At 37.8% G+C, this 24,268-nt stretch overlaps 1 protein-coding gene across 2 annotated transcripts in view; it reads left to right on the forward strand.

Moving 5' to 3' along the window:
- tmem108 (transmembrane protein 108) overlaps positions 1 to 24,268 on the forward strand; it is a 339,807-nt gene that overhangs the window by 267,671 nt on the left and 47,868 nt on the right. For both annotated transcript variants that reach the window (XM_039753456.1, XM_039753457.1), the window contains one exon: positions 17,869 to 18,963. In XM_039753456.1, coding sequence (XP_039609390.1) covers positions 17,869 to 18,963 — 1,095 coding nt within the window. The remainder of the gene's footprint in view (positions 1 to 17,868; positions 18,964 to 24,268) is intronic.

Genomic DNA, 24,268 nt, shown 5'->3' on the forward strand with positions numbered 1-24,268 from the left:
ACATAGAAGAGGCATAATTTTGCACACTCAGTTATGGAGCACAGACAGATACTCTTGAAAGCAGATGGCAGTATCTCAGTGCGTCAGGAGGTTGTTGCTTAACAGCCAATTATGTTCTGCAGCATTGTGAATGCATATGTATAAGGTTGATTAGCATGCTCAGTAAATGGATATTTTAGGACGCCATTCAAGGCCCATTCATGTACTCAAATTTACAAGGTAATTGTGATTTAAAAATTGTAAATTGCATAGAAATGTGTGTCCGCCAGGTTTTATATATCTGATTTTTTGGGGGGTATGAATTGTCATATTTTTTTTGATGTGCAGATATTTCCATGGTTCTAAACCACAGTTTTATAAACAAGGCCCCTGACCTGTGCACCATACACCAGATAAGGCCTTACTAGTACATTATACAGCTTAAGAAAAACCTGTCTTGATTTGCATTCAGAACATTGTGTCCTAACATCTTATTAGGCTCCTTTATCTGTACATTGTTTGGATGTAGACACTAATGAGTCCACCATGACTCTTAAGTCTCTCTCATAAGACGTATTTCCAAGCTTTGGACCCATTCCATGGGGTATTCAGTTACATCATTTTTAGTTCCTACGTCTAACATTTCACCCTAACCTGTTGTGGTGGATTCTGGGCTTTTTATCTGACAAAACACAAAGAATGAGAGTTAATGGCTGTTCTTAACACATCCATGGGGACACATCAAGGTTGCTATATGTCTCCTCTTTTGTTTATCATAAACACAAATGACTGTAGGAGTTCACACAAAGACAGATATATCCTGAGATCTGCAGATGACTCTGTCATTGTGAGCCTTCTGCAAAATAAAGAGGACATCCATGGACTTGTTGTTGATGAGTTTCTTCAATAGTGTGATTGTTCCTTTTTACAGCTAAATATCTCCCTACACCAAGAATATGGTAGAAGATTTTAGGTGCTCCCCCCCTCCTATTATCACAACATGAATTAAAGGAGAGATAGTGGACGTGATAGAGCAGTACAACTACCTAGGGACAATCATTGATAACAGGCTAAACTTTGGTCGTAACACAGAATGAATTGTAAGAAGGAGCAGACACGGCTATTCTTTCTTTGGAATCTTAATTTTTTTTAAACTAACAAAATCATAATGACACTTATCTGAGTCTTTTATTGATCCTTTTGTTACATTTGATTTTATATGTTTTATGTTCACTTACACTTTTTTATATGTTGGTCTGGCAATCTCAGCATTAAGAATAAAAACTAACTTAACAACATTGTAAAAATTACCAACAACATTTGTGGTGTGCAGCAGAACTCTGCCACTGAGCTGAGTCACAAACAGGTTAGAGAGAAGGCCAGCTCATCAGGCTGCAAATTTAGGTTCCCAAGGGTAAAGAGAAACAGATTTAGGAACTCTTTCATTCATAGAGTATTATACATTTTGAATTATTTTACTTGTAAAAATGCTGCTGAATTCTGAACAGTTGTTTTGCATGCTATTAAAGATTATTATTCTTCTTTGTACTGATCTTGAGCATGTGTATTTATTATAATATATAATAATATATTATATTATGTCTGTTGTGTAACAATGCCTTATGCTTTGTACATTACTGCTGCAAACATTTTCCCTTTGGGATAATAAAAGTGCAGCTAACCCTAAAGTCTACCTAACCTATTTTTACATTTACTTACTTTAAAGTTCATGTGCCAGATATCTGCCTAAATCTGAATATTGTCCATCTCCATGTGTAAGGATCCTGATCACTATGGGATATCTGCTGTTCCTTTTGGTTGAGTGTTATCAGAAAATTTAACCATCTTCTTAGTTACAAGTTTACCAGGATCATTCATAAAAATTAAAAAGACCAGTTGTCCCTGCCCTGACCCCAGGGGAACGCAACCTTTAACTTTGCTTAATTCCAAAAATGTCCCTCGTACTTTGTCCATTTGCTTTCAGTGTTTGAGCCAGTTTTGCACTGATCTATACTGGGCACCTTGGTCACCCACTTTTTTTTTTTGTTTGATTCCTAGCTTTTCATGTAGTTCTTAGTCAAACGCTTTTGAAAATAAAGTTAAATCAAGAATATTATTATATGTGTGTCTTTCTTGTTATATGCTTTTGCTGATTTCTTATTGAATTTAAGCATATAAGCAAAAAATAATCTGCCTGATTTTACATAATAACAGGTAACATCACAGAAGACATTTCATTAATAGTTAGTCGTATCACAATGCAACGTACAACACCTGACAGAAAAAGTCTACAAACATAAAGATAAGAAAGTATAATTCTGCAGGATTTTCAGACAAATCGAACCATTGTACAATTATTCTTAAAAAAAAAAAAAAAAAAAAGGAGGTCTAAAAAGTGTTCTTATTGGTAAGACAAATACAAAATATTGTAGTTCATAACATCAGGTCACTTCAGTCCATGTTATCAGGTCGTTCTTCAAGTCAACACCCTTGAATAAAATCTTCAGAGAAAGCAGTGGATCTGTGTTTCCAATATTTGACATGTGCTGCTTAACCTTTTCCTTTAATAATGGATACATTTAAGAACTGATTTGTTTATCTGTGATACATGTTAAGCTTATTGACTTATAGTTACTAGGATAAGACTAATAACATTTTTATATAATTAAACATTTGCTAGGAATTTCCCCCTTTATCCATTCGATGATGTATGTGTAATCCCTAGCTTCCACCACAGGATAAATGTTATCCAAGCCCGGTCATTTATTTCATTTCAGTCTTGTAATCCTATTAACATGTCTCTCTCCCTCCCTTTATTCTATCCCCAAATTTCTGAGTACCTCCTTAACAGACCCTGTATCTGCTTAGAGATAATGATCTCTTCATTTGTGAAAACATCAGCGATATGTGAGTTCAGTGTATTTGTCATGTTAGTTTTAGTCAATTTATCTCGCTTTTACTGTTTTTAATACTCTTCATCTTGAACATTCTTTAACAAATAAAATATTGAAAGAGTACAAATTTGTTCCAGCTTCTTGTCATAGCCCAAGTTGTTGCTTCTGTTTTGTCACGGATGTGTAGATGTACAGCAGTACCTAAAATCCACAAACATCTAACCATGAGAACAAGAGCAAGACCTACTTTTGGTTCTGCAGGGTTAGGCAACTTTATGTTGTCCGCTCACGATTATCAGTTAATAACCACAGCCATGGTTTACGCAGGTATGCTAATTTAGCTGGCAATTACGTGTGTGGTTGAACCGACCCAAACATTCTGTTATTCAGAACATATTGTTCCCATGGCGTCCATTCTTTAATCTTTCCTTTAACTATTCAGTTTCCAGTACACATGAGTAAGGGAACTAAATCTACAATTTTACTTTGCTTAAGCCTTTAACAGACCCTTGTTGATGAGTGCAGCACTGTCTCCATTTGAATTTAAACAAGCAAGTATGTAAAATTGTATTTTTGTTTTGCAATTATTTTTTAAACTGTGAGCATGCACAATGTACTAGATATGCCAGGTTAGACTCCAACTCCTCACAATTTTGGAATAGAAAGAGTGATCCAAAATGGATGAACAGATCTGCTTTTATTCATCCATCAATTTTCTTAACACAGTTCTCCAGAGCAGGCTTACAGGGAAGCTGGCACCTCTTCCAGCAAGCATCAGGCACAAGGCAGTGTGATAGACAACCAGGACGTCCCAAAACAAAAAGAGTGAAGAAGAGCAGCATTTCCAGGACACTGCCTCCCCAAGAACGCTAGGTGGCAGCTACCCTGGACAGTAAATGTACCCTGGATTCCCTCAGGACATAACGGGACTTGGAGTCCATTTTCTCAGCCCTGTTGGGTGCTGTGGGTGCCGCCAGGGGAGCTCATAAAGGACCTGGGGACTCCTACTTTTCTTATAACCTGGAAGCATTTCGGAGTCACGAGGACGGAAGCCCATAGTACTTCCGGGCTACTTGAAGATGGATGATGCGGCATTAGACTCGAAAGAAAAGAAGGAACACTTCTGGGTCAAGGACTACTTAAAGGACTGATGCAGACCCAGCAAGCGGAGCCGGAGTTGAGAGGTTGGGTGACGAAGCTGCTGGGAGTGGAGGTTTATTGTTTATTTGTATGATTATTGATTATTGGAGAATTGTTAATTGTGGCGAGTGTGGTGTTTTGTGCACTTTATTTAAGAAAATTATTAAAATTAATACTTGGTGCTTTTAAAATTGTGTCTTGGACGTCTGTCTGTTGTGTTTCACGGGGCAACATCGACCACAAGCATCCACAGCAGAAACAATCTCCGGACAGCGTGCTAGTCCTCACAGGGTGAACACACACTCACACACAGAATAGTGTCAGTTTAACAGCCCTGATTTATCAGACCTGCGTGTGTTTGGACTGCTGAAGAGAACACATGTGGACATGGGAAGAACATGCAAACATGGCAGGATTTCCAGTCTCCTTGATTTGAGGCAATAAGTTATATTTTTCACAATTAATTTATTTATTGATTCATATGTTCAAGCTTTATAGTCTTTGGTCTGTTGCTTATTGTTTTTATTTTTGTTTCATCTTGCAGACTTGGATTTGAAGCTATACTGCAAAATATTTGTACTACCATATAATTACCCACTAAAAAATATATATTGTTTCACACAACAAATTAACTGATTGGGTCAGTTTGGTTGATGGCTCGGAACTGTTTGCATTCCTAGTAATCCCAGATGTATGAAGAATTGCATGGGAATGTATATTCTTTACAGACATTTTATTTCCCCATTTTTCTTGAAATGAGGCTATTAATAATGCTATGAAGCAATATGTTTTCACTTTACCTTCTTGCACATATTTATGTTTTATTTTAATTAAATTAATTGGGTCTTTACTTTCACATATTTGCAATTTGGAATTAACACTAATTAGTCTCAGCAGCCCCTACGGTTACCTGGATCAATGTAGTTGTTTGACAGCATTACAAATATAGGTATATGATGATAATTTGAAAAGACAATTGCAGATTTACTCAAAAATAAAATCGTAGGTTTATGCTTGTAGGTTTTTCTGGTGTAGAAGGTTTGACTGGATAAATAAAGACCCATCAGTGCCTTTGATTTATCATTCGGATCTGCTGGGACATTATGGCAGCACTGCATTCTACATGTATTGTATTAAAATCATGACATGTTTTTTACCTACTGAAAGAAAGTCGTTTTTCTATTCTTAATGCGTTCGTGCTGAAACCCATCATTCTTCAAATCTTTATTTGAACACTTAAGTGATTTAACCTTCAGATATTTTGCAGTGAAATGTTTTTGGCAGCAGTGAATCCAGAGTTTGGATTAACTCACATTTCATAGAGTGCTTTGATGGACATAGCAGTTTTCTAAAAAAAAAAAAAAAGAAAGAAAAAAACTTTTCCTAAAATGATAATTGTTTGACATTTTATACAATGAAGTTACTGTTCTGAAGGCCTTTTCTACGGCTGCTAAAAAGAGAAATATCAAAGCCTTAAGATTTATATTTTTGGCAAATGAAAGGCCTACATTGAAGAACAGGTAATTAAGTCCTGCCATCACAAACCTAAAAATGGAAGGCTTGTCCAGTGTAGTAAAAGAAAAAAAATGATAAAAAATCGTCTCGTACACACCTATAGGCACTCACACCATTTCATGTTAGCCTTGCTAAATGACATAACAGAAAATGTAAGTACCGAGAGAAATATGTGAAAACTTCATTCAGATAATGACCAGAGAACGATTTAAAGCCAGTTTATTGAGCTGTGAGAAAACATCACTTAATACAAGCCACTCCGACCTCAAAATTTCAAAAAGCTTTGACATGTATTAATCTCTTAAGAGGTTGTAAAACCGCTATACACGTGAGAAAGAAATGTGGATACAGACCAAAAAGAATAATTTATGTAGAACTTATTTATCCAGAAAATGTGGCAGACTACCAAGTACAAGTTCAGCTAGAAATAGGGGGTTAAGTGATCATACGAGCATGACTCTTGTGAAATGTACTGAACAGACAATCTGACATCTTCACAAAGCTGTTAGTGCAGAATAACGTTTTCAAGAATAATGAGAATGAATAATGCTTATTTTTGTCACCAGTGTATAATGTTGTCTTTGTAATGGCGAAGTAAAAGATAACTCCTACTTACATGGTGTCATAGCTGTTACTGTGTAAATTGTAGGTGTGCTCTAAAGATATTAAGCGTAGCATCTGTCAGAGGCATGAAAGTAAGTGCTTTACATTTCACGTCAGTATGTTATTGGTAGCACAGATATTCATTCCATTTTATAATGATCACCAATAAAAGAACAGATTTTTAACACTGGCAAAATACAGAGCAAGTATGTATTTTAAAATTCTCAGTAACCAGACTGCATGGAAATCTACCTTTTCAGTGTTTTTTCTTTTATTCCACAGAGTTTTATAGAATTTGACATGATTTTTTTTATGTGGCGGTATTAGGGTACTGTTTTTGACATTGTTATAATGCATTAAAGAATATATTTTTTTCTTAAAATGATTTTGCTAATAGTTTGAATCTTGTCTTGGTATGCATAAGCATAATATAGAACAATGTGATTTATTCAGCATAATTCAAGTTATAGTTTATTGTCACATGTAGATAGTACAATGCAATTTTTACTTATATGTTTCCAATACCAAGACCAGGCAAAAAAAGAAAATGAATAGAAATTAATTTAATGCCACATATAATATATTTATATTTATTGTGGCCTGAAGGGGGTGCTTCAGCTCCCCAAACCTGACACAGACAGACACAGGCACAAGTCCAGCACAATACACAGATTTTATTTCGTGGGAAACTCTTCCTTCAAGCATTTCCCACACAAGCACAGTACAAAGCAGAAGCACTCAGTAATGTCCTTTTTATTTCTCTTCTTCTTTTTCTATTTCTCTCTCTCTCTCTCTCTCTCTCTGCTTCTTGTCCTCCCAGTAAGCTTCATTTCCTTCCTCCTGACTCCGGCTCTTGGAGCTGCGGTAACGGGCTTCTTTTATGTGACACCCAGGAGTATTTACGGTGTCCTGTAAGCATGGCCCGGAAGCACTTCCGGGTGAGGTGGGATTCCGACAAAGTAGGACTCCCCAGTTCCTGCAGCACCCCCTGGCGGCACCGCTATAAAATAACAGGGCTGAAGCCCACAAACTCCAAGTCCCAGTGTGCCCTGTGGGAATCCGGGGTGCTGAAACAAAGGGAGACGGCCATCTAGTGATCCAAGGGAGATATTGCCCTGTGCTCACACTCTACCCCGCTTCTTCCACTACAAATTCATCCTGGCCATGCAAGGACGCCAACCGTCCACTATAATATATAAGAACATAAGAAATTTGACAAGCAAGAGGAAACTAATCTATTAATCTATTAATAGTGACAGGGTGGTGTGAATATATGTATAAGCTAGTAAGACACAACCTGGAAATGGTCCGGTCTATCAGGAATATTCCATTAAATGTAGATAACCACCAGACACTAAAAGCACTTCATCACAATGGAAATTATTGCCAAAGTTATGTAGAAATTGAGACAACCTGTTTGTTTTCATTGGCACAGTGATTTTCAGGAAACACAGATAATCTCAGAGTGATAGTAAGATTTCATTGATAATGACTGCTAATTAGTTAATTATAGGATTAAAAATATACCTTGAGATTGCATTTGGAATGGATGCATTATGAGCATTGACTCTTCATAAATACTCCCTACGCCATCCAGAAAATACAGAAGAATAAATCGTATCGTGCAGCAGGTAGTTTCACACAAGACACTTTGCCATTGTGTTCATAGCAGTCTTAAAAAGCATCAAGTTCATCCGGAAGAGAAATCTAGATGCACATAGATCAGCATTTAGTTTGAAATTCGTAAATATCTGTAAACCCTGCCACATTTTATTTGAATTACAGCTGCTTCTCTACGCCAGCTTATCCCTATGCTGACATTTAGCAACTTTAATTGTCTACGGTTAACATTCTTTAAATGTGTTTTATTGAAGTCCCTAGCAACAATAAATAATTTCTCTGGATTTAAACATTAATATTTAGTAATGATGTTTTGTGGATCACTCAGCAAAATGCTGGTGTTGGCTTAAGGAATGATATAGTCAGAGTCTTGTACTTCAACTTCTTTTAGCTGCTCCCATTAGGGTTTGTCATGGATCATCTTGTTCCATATCGTCTTCTCTTCTGCATCTTGCTCTGTTACACCTACCACCTGCAAGTCCACTGTCACCACATCCATAAACCTTCTCTTAAGCCTTCCTCTTTTCCTCTTGCCTGGCAGTTATATCTTTAAATTCCTCCTTCCAATATACCCAGCATCTCTCTTCTGCACATGTCCAAAGCAACAGAATCCCGCCTCTCTGACTTTGTCTCCTAACCATCCAACCTGAGCTGACCCTCTAATGTACTCATTTCTTATCCTGTCCAAAAAATGGTAAACCTGTTTAGAAGACAACATGGGTAACTTTTAAACAATATATACTTCAGATCAGGTGATCAGTTGTTTGAGATGATGTGAACATCCATGCACCGTGCATTGTTCAGCATAAAATATGCCCCAACTCCTCTGCTTTTACCTAACCATTTAGTTTTATCCATGCTATAAACAGAAACAACCAATAGCTGTGGTATCTCTGTAGTTAGTTATGTTTCCAGGAAACATAAAATACAGAAGTTCTGAAATGTGAAGTCTGTCTTAGAATGTTGTCTACTTTGCTATCCACTGATTGAAAATTAGCCAGAGGAAGTCCAATGCTTATTAGGGTTTGGAAACACAAGTAAGAACTGAGCCCATGTACTCTGAAGCAGCAAACCTCTCTGCTGCATTTTCATGTACCTTTTGTTATTTTATATTACAGGTTGTCATGTTTCTCGTTCAAACTTGCTTAAATAAAACTCAGAAAAGTCTTTTTAACAACACTTTATTCTTGAACTTATAGAAACAACATTGGAGTCGAAAAGCAAACAGCAAACTTAATAAATGTTTAGCCATGTTAGGCGATCAATCACTTATAAAGTTTTTTAATGCCATGAGATATGAGACACACGCAAAACTACAGAAGATCCTGCATTTGTTAGACTACAGTCTGTAAGAATGCATGTTTCATCTGTAACTGAACCACCTCTAGAAAGCAAAAATACATCACCTTATGTGACAAGGTAAGCACAGACAACGCACTTTTTCTCCTGAACCATTTATAAGGCAATAGAATTCTCTGATTCTCTTCAATCTGACCTCCTACCACGGTCTACACAGCTAGTCAGCTTCTCTGATATTTTCAGATACGCAGATTCACCCTTCAAGGGCTACAGCTGGAGTTGGCTGGCTGAATGGTGAAAAGGGGTGAAAGGTGAACATGTTTTTCAGAGTTTTAGAACATGGCTTCTTGGCAAGCTAAAGTGTTCACAGATTAACATTTGAATACAGGCAAATTATATAAATGCTATTAATTTAATATGTAGTTATGGGCTTACTGCATTACATGAATTTTATTTCAGATAATGACTGGTTAAGTAAGAGTCACTACTGTGTAGTAAGGTTCAGGTAGATGCCAAACTTTATTTTATTCATAATGCAGACCATATTTTGCTCATTCAAATAAATCGCACATCTGCCAAGCACAGCTATTTTAAGCATCAGTTGTGTTCAATGACAATTATGTTTCAAGATGTTTTCTTGATTGCGTGACGTTTACAGGCAAATGTTTCTAGTGCTTCTGTTTAGTTTTTTCTAAAATTAACTCTAAAAGGAAGGTGATTTCAGATACAGAAAACTGTGCAAACAAATGAATGGAGAGCAGTTTTATGATACAATATTACAAACTCCCAACCCTGACTTGATCAACAGAAAAGTGTGGTGATAAAGTTGTGGTTATTGTTGCATATTGTGAAACCTTTACCCTGTAATTTCAAAAACAGAACAATTGTTAGGCACAATTTGCAAAAATGCATTTCTTGGTGCAATATTACAGCAAGCACACTAAGCCTCTTCTTGTGCACTCACCCTTTCCCTTTGGGATGTGTGGTTAATGGAGTCAGGGATACCCGACTCAGTGTAAAGGAGTAAAAGCCACTAAATCTGTGGTATAAAGAGGGGTTTTGTATGCAGAACAGCTACTTCTGGCTATGGTCAAGGTCGGTCTTGATTTTTTGAAAAACTTGGGGGCTCTGCCCCCTGCTTGCTTTGTGCGCCAGCCACTTCGCGTCTCTGCCACTCGCGTATGGGTAAGCGGATGTACAATTTAAACAGATTTTTATTTTCATGGGAACTGTTACATATGCATAATAGAACTATTATACATTACTGTGAGTAATTAACCATAGTTAAAAATCGTAACATGTAATAAATTGAAATACTGTAAAATTATGTTTCATGTTGCATTAGAGGTATTTGTTGAGTTATACATTTTCGTTCTGTTTTGCTTTGAAATTAACACGCAAATACTTTTTAAACTTCTGTCTTTGATATCTCAATCATTCGAAACTATTATTGCTGACAATTCATCACATGTTAGTTTATTATAAATGCAAACGTGATCTTTCGGATTCAAGTTTATTATAAGTGCAACCGTGATCTTTCGGATTCATATAGAAATTCAAGAAAACTTCTTTGTCCATGTTTTGCAGATAAATTTTGTGTAAAGTGCAATACTTTTGGATGTATGGATTTGTATCCATTATTGGCTGTAGAATTTCTAATACGTCCAATTGTTTAACTCTTTTGATTCTATGTTGCATCGCTGCTCCGTGATTATAAATATAAACCTGACCGAATTGTGGTTTTTCGAAATTAAACTTGTAGTAGCTTTAATTGTTGCAGGACTCTTATAGCGTATGGTTCAGAATTGTGTAAATTTACATTTTGAGTATTGAATGATGCAAACACAGAACAGATTTATCTTCTACTCTTTGTCTTTTACTTCTGGCCCCACTTGGACATGCTAGGTTTTCAATTCCACTTGGTCCGGGCCATTAATTACTTTCCTTATTTTCCCAATTTGCAATTATGTTATTATTGTTCTTTATTGAATTCTTTTCTCTCCAATGCTTTTGGGCCTCTTTTCAATGTGCTGCCCTTTCTTCTTCACTTAGTCATTGACGTGTCATCTAGAACGTATAAAATTATTGTCCAGAAAAGGACTGCATCAAAGGAAACAAATAGATTGTATGTCTAGAAATACTGTCCAGAAATGCTTCTTTAAAAGATGAAACTGAGGACTTTTAATAAACAATGAGGAAAACTTAGAAATTTATAAGAGCTAAGACGCAGGAACTGTGTCTGACAAAAGCAATCACACGAATGAGAGATGAGTCGGCCGTGTTTGAAAATGGTTGAGAGGAGGGCGGGACTTGACAAATCTCTTGTCAATAGTCTGGTCTCGAGATTTTCTTTTATAATAGAGATCCATAAAAATCTGATGAGGTAATGATCATTAAAAAGTACATATGAAAACATGTACAGTAAGAATTGAGTGTGCACAGTCACAAAAAATGCTGACTCATGATTTGATGAGTAAGAAGAATGACTATCAACATATCTTAATCACATAATGTTCTCTGCTTTGTACACGTTGTTTTTTGGTGACACCCATCATGACTGACAACTACACAATATGGTGGAGATGTGTTTATGTGTGAGAATTGACAGCAAATACAAAGATGGGGAATAACACCTTTTACTTGATATGTACAGTTATATGCCTAAATGTAAAATATTCAGTAATGTTTCTCTATTATTATAAATGTTAGAATATAATCATTGCATACAGTACTTTCATATTGAACATTATCACAAAATGAGGAAGATATTAGAAAGAACAAAAACAAGTTAGTTCTGATCATCTCAGAAGTAACATTTTGGCAGTGACAGCTCAAAAATCCTTAAAAGGCCACTTATTATTTTAATGGTTGCCAGACATAGTCTCTGTTCAAGGGGAGAGCATCTAATAGTAGCACCTTACAAACTGATCCATTCTGTGGTTTTCAAACACTTTTCATCCAGATGAAATTTGCAGGGCCTGTCATGGCAGCTCTGGGTACAAGACATGAATTAGCCCTGGATACAAAGACTGTTAATCACATGGCATATTTACACACACTCCCACACTTGCTCATGCAGGTCCAACTTTGAGGATCAAGTTGCTTAATTATTTGAATATTGTGTCATCAATTCATTTTCTAGTTAAAGCACAAAGGAATATACTTAGTCGTTTGGCTGCCTCTATAAAAAATACAGATCATCAGAAAATCAGATTTAATAGGAAAAAAAAATAATGTGCTATCGCTTCCATGTTGCATTAAATGAAAGAAACAATTTATTGTGGACTATATATTGGTGAAATTTGGCTGTCATACTCTAGCATTTCACTGGAAAACATTACACTATTTCAGAGTTGTATAAACGTCCATAGTTTCCTCAAGTTAAGTATGCCATCACAACTTTTCTAGCTGAAGTTTAGAGTTAAGATTTTTAATTTCAGTCACCACAGACACTTTATATCCCCACAACCCATAATTCATTACCCACAGCAGTGTGTACAGTGAGAATCTAAAAAGACAGGAACTGGTCATATCTAGGAAAGCTTCTTCCCTGTACTTTTTAATGTTCTGCCTAAAAGGCTCTACATAATAAATAAAAATAAAATTAAATTAATAACAGCTTAAATATTTGCCACCATGCCACCCTCAGTTGAAATGAAAAGCAAATTTTAAAATTGTCCTGTAGGTTGCACATTATTGTTGTGCTTTGGTGAGCATTATCTAGAAATCTAATTTTCTGTTACAGTTTGGTCTATAAAGTGGAATCTGATTAGAATTATTTATCTTTTTCTGCAGCCTAATCTGAAAATTATGCCATTATTATTCCTTCTGCTTCCACTAAAATGTTTACAGGTCTTTGCAAAACCATAATGAAAACCTGTAGCCAAATTTTGCAAAATCCAGGATTTCATATTAGCAATGAATCATTGGTAGTGTTGTGGAGTATAATACTATAATTCATTTTAGGACTGTAAATAAAAACTGTGATTTTATATCAGCAAAAAATGAGTTGCAATAGATAAAAGCACTTCCTGTAACCAGATTATTGTCAGATATAGTAAGGAATGAGCTCAAGAGATCTTTCCACCTTTTTTCTCCTGATCAGAGATAAACACATCCGTAATCTACCTCAGTAGCAACAGATGCAAGGAATAACATATTCAAATGAAGATGTATGTTAGGGTATTTGATGACTCAAAACGGGCAATGCATGGGTGAGTGTGGGGGTCTCTGTGACTGTTTCCTGCTCTAGACTTGAACCCCAACTGGATAAACCAGTTAGAAAATGGATGGATAAAAATAAACTGTATGTATTCATAATTCCAAAATAGGAAAATAACAGTGGTTAGTTTCATTGTACAGATAGCAGGATTACGAAGATTTGGTATCCCAATATCACTATGTCACATATTATTTCTTGGGTAAACATTAGATGCTTATTTACTTTTTTTCGGTATCATTACTGTGCAGTTACAAAAGGCACTCGTTCTGGACAAACTGAGTGCTGCCATTTAAGCTAATAAAAACATTTTAGGAATATCTATTTATAAAGTTCACTAAGGCAAGACACCCATGGAAAGCACAACGGAAAAGGCATGGATTCACTAAGCTGCCGACAAGTAAGACACCTATGGCGCACGCAGGATGGAGCCATGCCCACCAACTCCAAGACCATTGGATGCGACGACAACTCGCAGGGCCACACACACCAACTCGGACGCGATGACACAGAAAAAAGGGCATCATTTATATTCGTCTGTCATAGAGGCCACATGCACCTCCAAGCCACATTGACTGTTCATAGAGGCATGTTTCTCGCGGAGGTGAATCGCCATATGCAGCGTGTAAAACGGCTTGCAAGGGGTATCCCATGGGATCCTTAAAACAATCCTTTACAACTGAGGTTAAAACACAATGAAGTAAGCAGTCTTTAAAAACAGAGTTTTCGGTTATGACGCACGACCGAGTGCACCATAGCAAACTGTTTTACACCCTACGTACAGCAATTCGCATCCGCAACAAACATGCATCCTTTTCACTCACAGACAATTATATGTTGCTCTCTCTAGAGTTCCATCTTTTCATTCACTTTCTGTTGTATCCTCAAACCCTCCCTTTTTAGTCAACTGTGTCTTTCCAGAAGTGTTTAGCATTCAATAAATAATTATGCATGAGATTGAGCGTGTTTCTACCCAGCGCAGAGAGGCATGGGTAAGCCCGTTGAACCCCATTCGGGCTGCAAACCGTGGAATTCCCACTAACTGCGACTCATACGCTCCCACTGGTTACGTCCCTACCCTTTGTACACACCCCCCTCCCACCTCGCTACTACCGTGGTTGGGTGTCTTGGTGGATTATATATAGAAAAGCAACCAAAACCACACAGAGCAATGAAAAGTCTATGTGAGTCACAGGTGCATCTGGACTGTGCAAAGACGACAATAACTCAAGTGAAGAGTTGGAGGTGGGCACATGAGCAGGCAGTGCATACTGAACAAGAAATAAGCAGATTAGCATGACGGAGGGAGTGGAATGGACGTCCTTCTCCTCTCCTCCCATTCCAGCCTCTGCGCCTGAGCGCCGTGCACCCCCATCCCTCCGTCTAGCAGGAGAAGGCGCGATGGCGGTCCGCCAGTTTTCAGTCACGGACGATTTTGTGTTGGTTCGTTCCGTGCATTGTTACAATGTTGCTTTTCTTGCTGATTTATTACATTACCGATTTTTCAACTGTTAATTTTCTCCCTGTGCTTAAGAATCATTAAAAAACCTGCCTGATTATGCGGCGTATGGTACGCCGCGGGTTGGCTAGTACAAGGAAATCCACATACCCATGAGAAAATACAATGCAAAACTGAAGTAATCAAGTTGTGCCTTTGTGAACTTATTTTGTCTCTTAAATAAAAAATCTAAATGTTGATCTCTGTTTAATATTCAGAATGTTCCTCTTTTAACATTAATATATGCTATTTTGATTATGATTACAACCTTAAGCATACCATGTCAGGCTACTGATCTCGAAAGCTATACCCTTACAGTAGTTATCCATTTATCCTGTATCATCACTTTGTAGTTTTATACTGCATCCAATCTATAAATCTTTTAATTACACTTACTATCATTACTGCAAAATACTCTGACTTCTAGCTTCATGCTGTAGCTATTCTTGATTTGTGTAGCTGTTTTCTAAATTGGCTGTTTAGAATTGTGTCATCTATACCACCAAAGTATTCCTGATATCTGTTGGATGCACTTTTTATATTTATTTATGTTTCTTTTTTTTTGCACCATTCAGTTTGCTCATTGCTACTGTAAGGGGGAACAATTTTGTGTGCCTGGATGGCTTAAAACAAAGATCACCCAAAACAAGCTCTTTGTGAAATTAATTATACAATAGTACTAGGAATAATTTGAACATCAATGCAATAAGTAAAGAAAATCTTAACAGGTTGCCCTTAGCCTAACCACTATCTAACTCAAAGTGATGCAAGCACAAGTCACTCTCCAGTCCCAGTTGCCTCTCAAAACTCCCTACTTCTGTCATCTCAGACTGTCAGCTCTTACCACGCCACACTGTTAAGCCACTGCCCAAACATCTCTAATATCAAATAGTCTATGGCCAAGGTGTGTCCCCATACTTAGCTCCTTTAGTTTTTCCCAAAGAGTTTCCTTCCTGGCCATCCAATGTTTTCTTACATTCCCGAGGTTCAACACTTAGTAAAAGTGGCAAACATCCTTAAGGCTCAGGACATTTCTATCCTTCATGGAATGCCCTGTGCTGCCATCTGATGGCCATCTGATGAATTTCTCCTAATCTCAGGTCTATCCCTGCTAAAATCTCTACTGATTTAGTCACCCAGTGTAATTACTTATGCCACATTTTTATAAACTGAGGATACATGGCACCTAATATCATTTGTCTCTGCACATCACAGATTACGCACATTGTAATTATGGGAAATTCACAGTTCTCTAATAGACGTTGACTCATCCTCCAGAATCATGGGTCGTCTTTTTACTGTACATATCATATGCAGTGATATTTGGACCATCCCAAATCCATGCACTGTTGTCCTCTTGTTTCCTGGACTCATTTACCTTGGCACCTCCTTACCAGACTACCAGTGTGTCACAATACAGTACTGAAATCTTCTTACCACTTTTAAAAGCCTTGTGATGGTACATTCAAAAAATTTTATTTAATTGAGTAAAGAGTTAACCTCCATATGATGACCTGATGTCTGGGACTGCCTTTGTCCTTCCAAATGTGTTGCTTCTTCTACAGAAATATCACACCATGTGACCTTGCAATATGTGTATACATGTTCCAAAAATTAATGGTTAGCCACAATAGCACTTTTAAGTACCAAATTAAAAACTTTTGACAGTTTTTAGGAGATTTCCAAGAATGAAAGAAAAACAATTAAAAGTACAGGAAACCAATCATGGAAAAAATAAGCAAACGTATCTTTCAATTCCGACCCACTTCATTTGGTTCAACTATTTCATGGCTTTCTCTCTCTGTGTATGGTCGAAGTAGACTAATTATATAGTTTATCTTCTCCCATCTTTTGAAATCTTCCATTACTCTTGAATTACATTTGAACTTACAGTGGGCCATCAATGTCTATTGAACATTAGTAATATATTTTACAGAAATAAAAATCAAACTGTAAATTCACGTGGACACACTCAAGTGAGAAGGTGGATTTGCCATACCGTACCCTAAAGAACACCGTTAAGATTTGTAACCTTCAGTCCAAGCTGGTATGCAAGGCAGGTTTACTCATCTGTAAATGCAAGATGAAATATCTTTCAAAATTATTTCACATATGTTTTCAACAAAATAAACCATATTTGTAACAAACGAGAAAGATTAACTTTTTAAATTATAGTTTAAACTGAGACTGTCACTTCATATTAAAGTTGTTACTTACACTGTAAAATGTATCATGCTTAGGACAGGGGACATCAGTATACCTCTCAGACTTGACAGTCATCGGACCACAACATTTCAGAGTCAGAAATACAGAGGCATTCAAAACACAAGGAAAAAATATTATAAATAATGGCCTTATTAAGAGAAAAGAGAAACATACATGTTACATATTTTCTAACAAGTTCAGGGTTGCATGGAATTGCTGCATATTCCAGTGACAGTAGACACAAGCTAGAAACCCACCCTGGATATGTTCCCAGTATACCACATGGGTCACCTATGCACATACCTGCACTGGGCCAACTGGGGGTCCCCAGTTACCCTAACACACATGTCATAGAAATGTGTGAAAACTGGGGTACCTGGCAAAACGCCCATTTAGACTTGAGTAGAATATGCAAAGTCCATACTGGCATTGTCCATGCGATGGTTTATTTGAACAGGAGACTAAGCTGTCAGGCAAAGGCAGTAATTACGGCTCACTCCAAGATGAAACTTACTATATAGCTAATGTTTTGTATGTTTTTTATTTAGCATAACTAGGTCTTTCATTCTCAAGGACTTATTTTCACAATTCCCTATTTCTGATTAACTTTTTGTCATTCACTTCTATTAGCTTTAATAAACGATATGCATAGTTTAAGATTGTTCCACAATATACTTACTTTCCCCTTTTTCTGTTATATTTTTCAAACTTTTTAAATTTCACCGTGTGTAAAGTTTCTTATAGTAGAATGGATGGATTTTTCTTTGATGGCTTCCTTCTGGTCAGATAATGCACCCTGTAAGTAATGAGGTTTTTAACAGATTAATTTAATAATCTGATTTGTGTTTATGGGAATGAATGATTATCAATGTAACACCTTTTTTTAACTTTTGTAGGTGTTGTCTTGATCCTGGCACAGACGGAAGAGTTTGTTTCTACTACACGGGAGCTTTCTTCTAGTCAGACAGTTCTGGACTCTAGAAAAGACCTTACTGTCTCTTCGACTGTATTGGGCACATCTGGAAGTCATTTTGCATTAACAGATCTGCAAGAGTCTTTTCTAAATGAAGGCCATTTGCAAGAACATCTAGGGAAGCACATAAGTTATATCCCCTCATCTGGCATTATTGTGCCAACATCTGTTAACACATTGCCTGTAACTTGGGAAAATGCAACACCCGACAAAAATGTGACAGATCCTTACAATCTGAAAATTACGGAACTTAACCTGTCAGCAGACTCACACCATCCCTTTACCATTGCTCCTTTAAACAATGAACAAATGCATTTGGCTGAAAGCATGAGGCCACTTTTGATGGACACAACAGCAGGGCCAGCACTGCCTTATTTTACCACTGAATTGCAGCCTTCCTCAGTGTCTAATGCTAATTCAGACATTTCTGAATCACTTAAACACTTGACTAATTCAGTTCCCATTGCAATCCTCTATGGCCTTAAAAGTACAGAGCAAGAGACCCCTGTACTTGATATCTCCAAAACTATCCCCTTGGTGGTTCTTCAGACAGCATCAGGATCATTAAATTATCCTATGGACAACTATAATATAAGTGAGAGTAGTTCTTTCATTGGTTTGGCATCCAGTGGTTCATTTTTATTGGCTTCACCTGCAGGAACACAGGTCCACAGTTTACACTGGAGTCTGCAGCCCACTAAAGAGAGCGGTAATTTTTCTGTCAATACATTGGAGATGGTACAGCAAAAAGATCTGACATTAAATCAAACAGTGGAGCTGAGTAAAGCAGATGGTATTGAGCCATGGATTGGTTCTTCAACTACCCAATCTCCTTCCACTGTGACTGGGAACTTCTTGAACAGATTAGTGCCTCCTGGAGCTAAGGGGTCAGGTCACCCTGGCAATCTTTCCCATGTGACTGAAGTGGACAAGCCTCATCAGAGAGCCACCATATGCCTAAGCAAAGTGGACATTGTTTGGATTATTTTAGCAATCAGTGTGCCAGTTTCATCTTGTTGTAAGTAAACTTTTTTTTTAATCTAAAGTGTAACAAACAGATAACAGATATATAAGACAACAGGTCTACTTCAAAGTCACTTTCAATACAGTTAATTAAAAAAAAATGTCACATGACAAATGAATGAACGTTTGATGTATTTTTTATCAATGCAGGATTTGATCAGTTGTCAGATTGTTCTGGCTCAGCAAGAGAAGGAATGCTTGCAAAAATAAGACTAATTTAGTGTGCATTTCATGAAATAAATGATAGAGCATCTGATCATCACTTTATATAATCTTATTGTCAGTTGTTAATTAAACTTTTATCAAGACATAATAAAGAAGGGAACAGAGCAACCTAAATAAAACATCCTCACACCCACACTCACCACAATATCCACTCTTCCCACATTTACACCCTAAAACCTTAAAGATTTTTCTCATAATATTTTACTTGTCAGAACAATTTTTATGTGGATAAATAGTGGTAAAATAAGACAACGAATAAGAGTTGGTCCTCCAGGTGCTGAACCTCCTGTAATTGGCAGATAAATTGGCCAAATAAACAAGATCAATGAAAAAAAACGTCAGTCAGTGTTGAAAAATGGCATCTTCTTCAGACGGGAGTCGTAGAGCGAGCAACTCCTCCCAGTATTGGTGTTCTTAAATATGCTCCTGGCAGGAAGAGGTGGGTTCATTGATGGAAGCGAATGTGACATCATCACAGTTACTCTTGCCTTTGAACTTCCCTTCTGAGTGCAAAAGGGGATAAGATGTGAACAACAGAGCAAACCTCCAGTTCAGAGGGGTATGGCAATAGCGAATAAGGCCGGAAGATGTCCCCTGTTCTGTGTGTGTAACATGGTCTTCAAACCTAGACCCAAACTGAGAGGTAGTGGAAACAAGACAGAGCATCAGCGTGGGGCCCTCGACGATGTTGGACCTTAAATTTATATGGCTGAAGGTCCAGGAACCATCTAGCTGACATACATATTTGACTCCTTCTGTGTGAACATCCACTGAAAGCATGCATGGCCAGTGACCAGGGTAAATTCAAGGTTCAGAAGGTGGTTCCTTAACTGCTGTATTGCTCACTTAAATGTCCCTTAGTCCCTCTACTGCCACATACCTCATCTCCCATTCCAATAGTATCTGGCCAAGGTGCATCACGGTGTGGTTGGCATCGTCAATATTTTAGCTCAGCATGACACTCAACTCAGTGTCCAAAGTGTTTGTCTGGAGTTTAAAAAGTTAGGAGAAATCAGGGAAAATCAAAACAGGTAATGAAGTCAGGACCTGACAGTCTCAGTCTTTTCACCTCATACCAATATATTTGGAGCATTTTTTGGTCAAATCGGTCAAGGACATAGCGTTCTCCAAAATAAACCAGCAGTAATACCCTGAGGTACCCAAGAAATTCTGAACCTGCTGCTGGTTTGTGGGCAGGGCTAGTTAAAGATGGCTGTAACTTTGGAAAATTGTGGTCTGACTATCTCTAAGCCATCATGTAGCCTAAATATTCGGCCTCCTTTAACCCTAAAAAACACTTTTTGGGATTTATTCAGAGCCCTGTCTCAAATAGTGCCCAAAGGTTGGCCACAACATGCAACATGCATGTTCCTTCCACATGCCAGAATAGATGATGATGTCACTCTAGGCAATATAGATATTGTGGGGTTGAAGGATTTTATCCATCACTTGATGGAAGGTGGCCAGAGTCCCTTAAAAAAACAATTGGAAGAACATGGTACTGCCAATATCTATCTGCTGGGAAAGCTAAGCTTGGTGTTTTCTGTCAATTATACTTTTGTCATGTCCAGTGTAGTTAGGAAGGCATTGGACAGGCATCAAAATGGTAGACCTGGTTAAGCCGGTGGAAGCCATTGCAAAGCACTATCTACCATCTGGCATTGGTACTAACATGATAGGGCTGGACCACAGACTAAAACTTTACATTATGACACCTAGGTCTAGCATGCATTTAATTTCAAGCTTCACTTTAGCTGTCTTTGCCTCCTGGAGTTGGTACTGGTGTTCTTTGACTACCAACCCTGGGTCAATTATAATGTTATGCACAATCAACATAGTCTGGCCTGCTGTCTCATCCAATACATTTTAACCAACAGAATGGCTGTTTCCAGCTCCTGATGTTATTTTGCTGTTAAGTCACTACCAAAATGTAATTTTAAATTGGTGGCAACTCAAGTTCCGTTTCCTTCCATGGCTTCAATAAATTGATATGATAGATCCTTGTCTGGTTGATGATTAGGCTGTTTCACCAAATAATGCACCAAGCCTTTTCTCTCTTTGATTTCAAAGGGTCCCTGTCAATGAGCTAATTATTCATAATGGGATGTGTGGACCAAAGCCATGACACAACCATGACACAATCCCCATTATTCAACCCATGGAGTGTCCTCCCTCGGTTTGTACAGGAGGTCTTGAGCTGCCTGTGCATGCTTCATATGGTTCTTTAGGTGGGGCCTTTTTTTTCAAATCTGTAAAGTTTTTGAGCAAAATACTCCTGTATATTAGTGGAAGGGAGGGCTTCAGTTTCCCAGCCTTTTTTTACAATGTCCAGAATATCACAGGGTTGTCATTCATATAGTAATTAAAGGGTGAGGTACACAAATAGGATGAGGGGGAGGAGCTGATCCTAATCTTTCCCCCCTTTAATATTTTTTAACATCTGTTTGAGCATTTGATTAAATTGCTTGACTAAATAATTACTTTGAAAATGATATACTGAGGTTTTAAATCCTGAGGAATTCAGCAACCTACCTTAGTCTGTAAGAATTTCTTTAGCAATGCTGATATGTGCAGAGACCCTCCCTAGTTCCTGTGCAATGTTTTTTGAATTGGCTTGTTTCAATGGAATAGCCTCCAGGTAGTGTCTAGCATAATCTATGAGGACTAGAATATATTTATGTCCTTGGGCTGAAAGTTCGAATGGTCCAACTGTGTCAACACCAATCAGCTGAAAAGCACATCAAATAAGGACAAGGGAATCAGAGGAGCCTGGTCCCTCTGGGGAATCTGCCGCAGTTGATATTCTGGACTGGAATTGCAAAAGTGTAGAACATTTTTGTTTATTCCCAGTCAATATAATTTTAACTTTATTCTTTCTGGGTTTTTATCAGATCACAAAATAGCTCCTAGGAGATAGGAGTGTGCTAGCTCACACACCTGCTGCCAATAGGCCTTCAGCACTAGCAGCAGCATCCAGCCCTCACCTTCTTCTACTTGATACAACAAATCATCATTTATTATAATATGCAGTATCTGTGGGATATGGTGTGAGAATCTTTGAATGTTCTCTTAGATAACTAAATTCTTTGCAAATTTTAAAAGACTCCAGAAGTTGGCAGAATTGAAAGTGCAAATCGATGAGAGGATTTGGCGTGACCTCCCTGGGTGGGGCTTCAGTTCCCCATATCCTATCCAACAGCTCCATGGAGGAATCTAACATGGACGAGGAGAAATCAGCCACATCATACTGGGCTGTAACATCACTTACTCATCTAGGGGGAGTACATAATGTGACCATGCCTTCGTCTCACAAAAGCACAGAGAAAACATTACAGAAACTCACCACACTACAAACATGTTCAATGAACTGGAAGGGACTGTGAGTTTAGGGCTGAGGGAGTCCCCTGTGGTGATGGACAGGTGGTACTGGGTGTAAGGCAGGAAACAGCCATGGACAGCCCGTTCAATTGCAGGGCACACTCATGCATATACCAAAGCTATCCTAGCTTACATTTCTTTGGGGAAGTGGGAACAACACTAGATTATCTGGAGAAAAACCCCTGAAAACACAACAAAAACATGCAAATTCCACATAGACAGTCCAGGTGTAGGATTTGGACCAATGATGCTGGATACGTGAGGCAGCAGCACTACCCACTACACCATCACTTGTTCCTAGAATTAGTGGAAAATAGGCACAAGTAACCTCATGTATACATTTTTGAAGTGTGGCAGGACACGGAAGAATTGGCCTATTCAAATGGCAGAATCAGCCTCTAAGTGACCCATAAACGCAGAGTAAAACCAAGAAAAACACATTACGACACCCTTCAGAAATTCCTACATAAATTCCTACAGTAGTACCGACCATGAATGCAGCACTGCACATAGCCTACCAACATTCGACACGCAACGCAGCATGTTGTTGTGTGTTTATAAGTGGTGGTAGTTGTCTATGATGGTGACTTTTTTTTTTGTGACAGTACGCACCTCGGCTGCATCAGTTGGTTGTGTCATTAACTACATATTAAAAGATTTGATAATCGGTTGTGTGCTGAATCTTAACTGTATTCCAATTTCATCGAGTGTGAATGTGGGGTTTTGCAAATTAAGCTAATTGTTACTCCAATGTGAGCCTCATTACTGATGAGTACTGTCTCCACACTTCTCTCTCTGGTTGCTTGGCCCTCCATTCTTACGCTTTGATCTTGTGGATTCATGGTCGTTACAAGGACGATGATTGCCATTGACACTCAAATTAAAGAATGAAGTAGAAATGCTTCATTTCATTAAAACATTCAAAAAGTTTGGAATTTATTTAAAACTCAATCAAATTAAGCCCAGATTGCTTTGTGGGACTACATAACAACTTTTTTGTAGAATGTAGAACTCGTTATTAACCTGTGGTTAATATTCTTTGATTTCGGAAATTCTGTGTTTGTAATTTTAAACTATCAAGCACAAAATTATGCACTACAGTTTTTCTACACAGGTGGTGTAATGGTAGTGGCGCTGCCTTGCAATAAGGAGATCATAGGTTTGCGTCCCAAGTCCTCCCTGCGTGAAACTTGCAAAGTGCTTTGAGTAGTGAGTAGAGCGCTGGGGCAGCCTAATTATGCTTGGAAATGGCTGCAAAATTGAAAAAAGAGGTTGCAAAATACTGGTCTTTACAAACAAGACTCCAAAACATAACTGAGGTTTGGTACAGACAGGGTGGGTTTTAAAATCATAAAGAGGAAGCAACGTCTTCAGGGGTGGTACCGGGAGTGACGTTAAAGAGCCCAGGCAGAATTTCCTGCATTTGATCTGCGGCGAAAAAAGAGAAAGGGTCAGTGCACTCTGCCACCTCCTGCTCCGACTGGGAATTACCTTCTTTCGAGCTCTTTAGCTGCCTCCCATGCTCACGTGTGTGACAATGTTTATTTCAAAAGTAGAAACAAAGTATTGCTACTACCTCAGATTCTGTTCAGTTACAGCTTTTTTATTGTTTTTATGCACTTTTTGATGTTCCTGACGTTACCAAATTTAAAACGGAAACAATGAATAAACATTATTCACTTTTCAATACTGTACAT

This window comes from Polypterus senegalus, chromosome 5 (assembly GCF_016835505.1).
Source record: "Polypterus senegalus isolate Bchr_013 chromosome 5, ASM1683550v1, whole genome shotgun sequence".
Taxonomy (NCBI): domain Eukaryota; kingdom Metazoa; phylum Chordata; class Cladistia; order Polypteriformes; family Polypteridae; genus Polypterus; species Polypterus senegalus.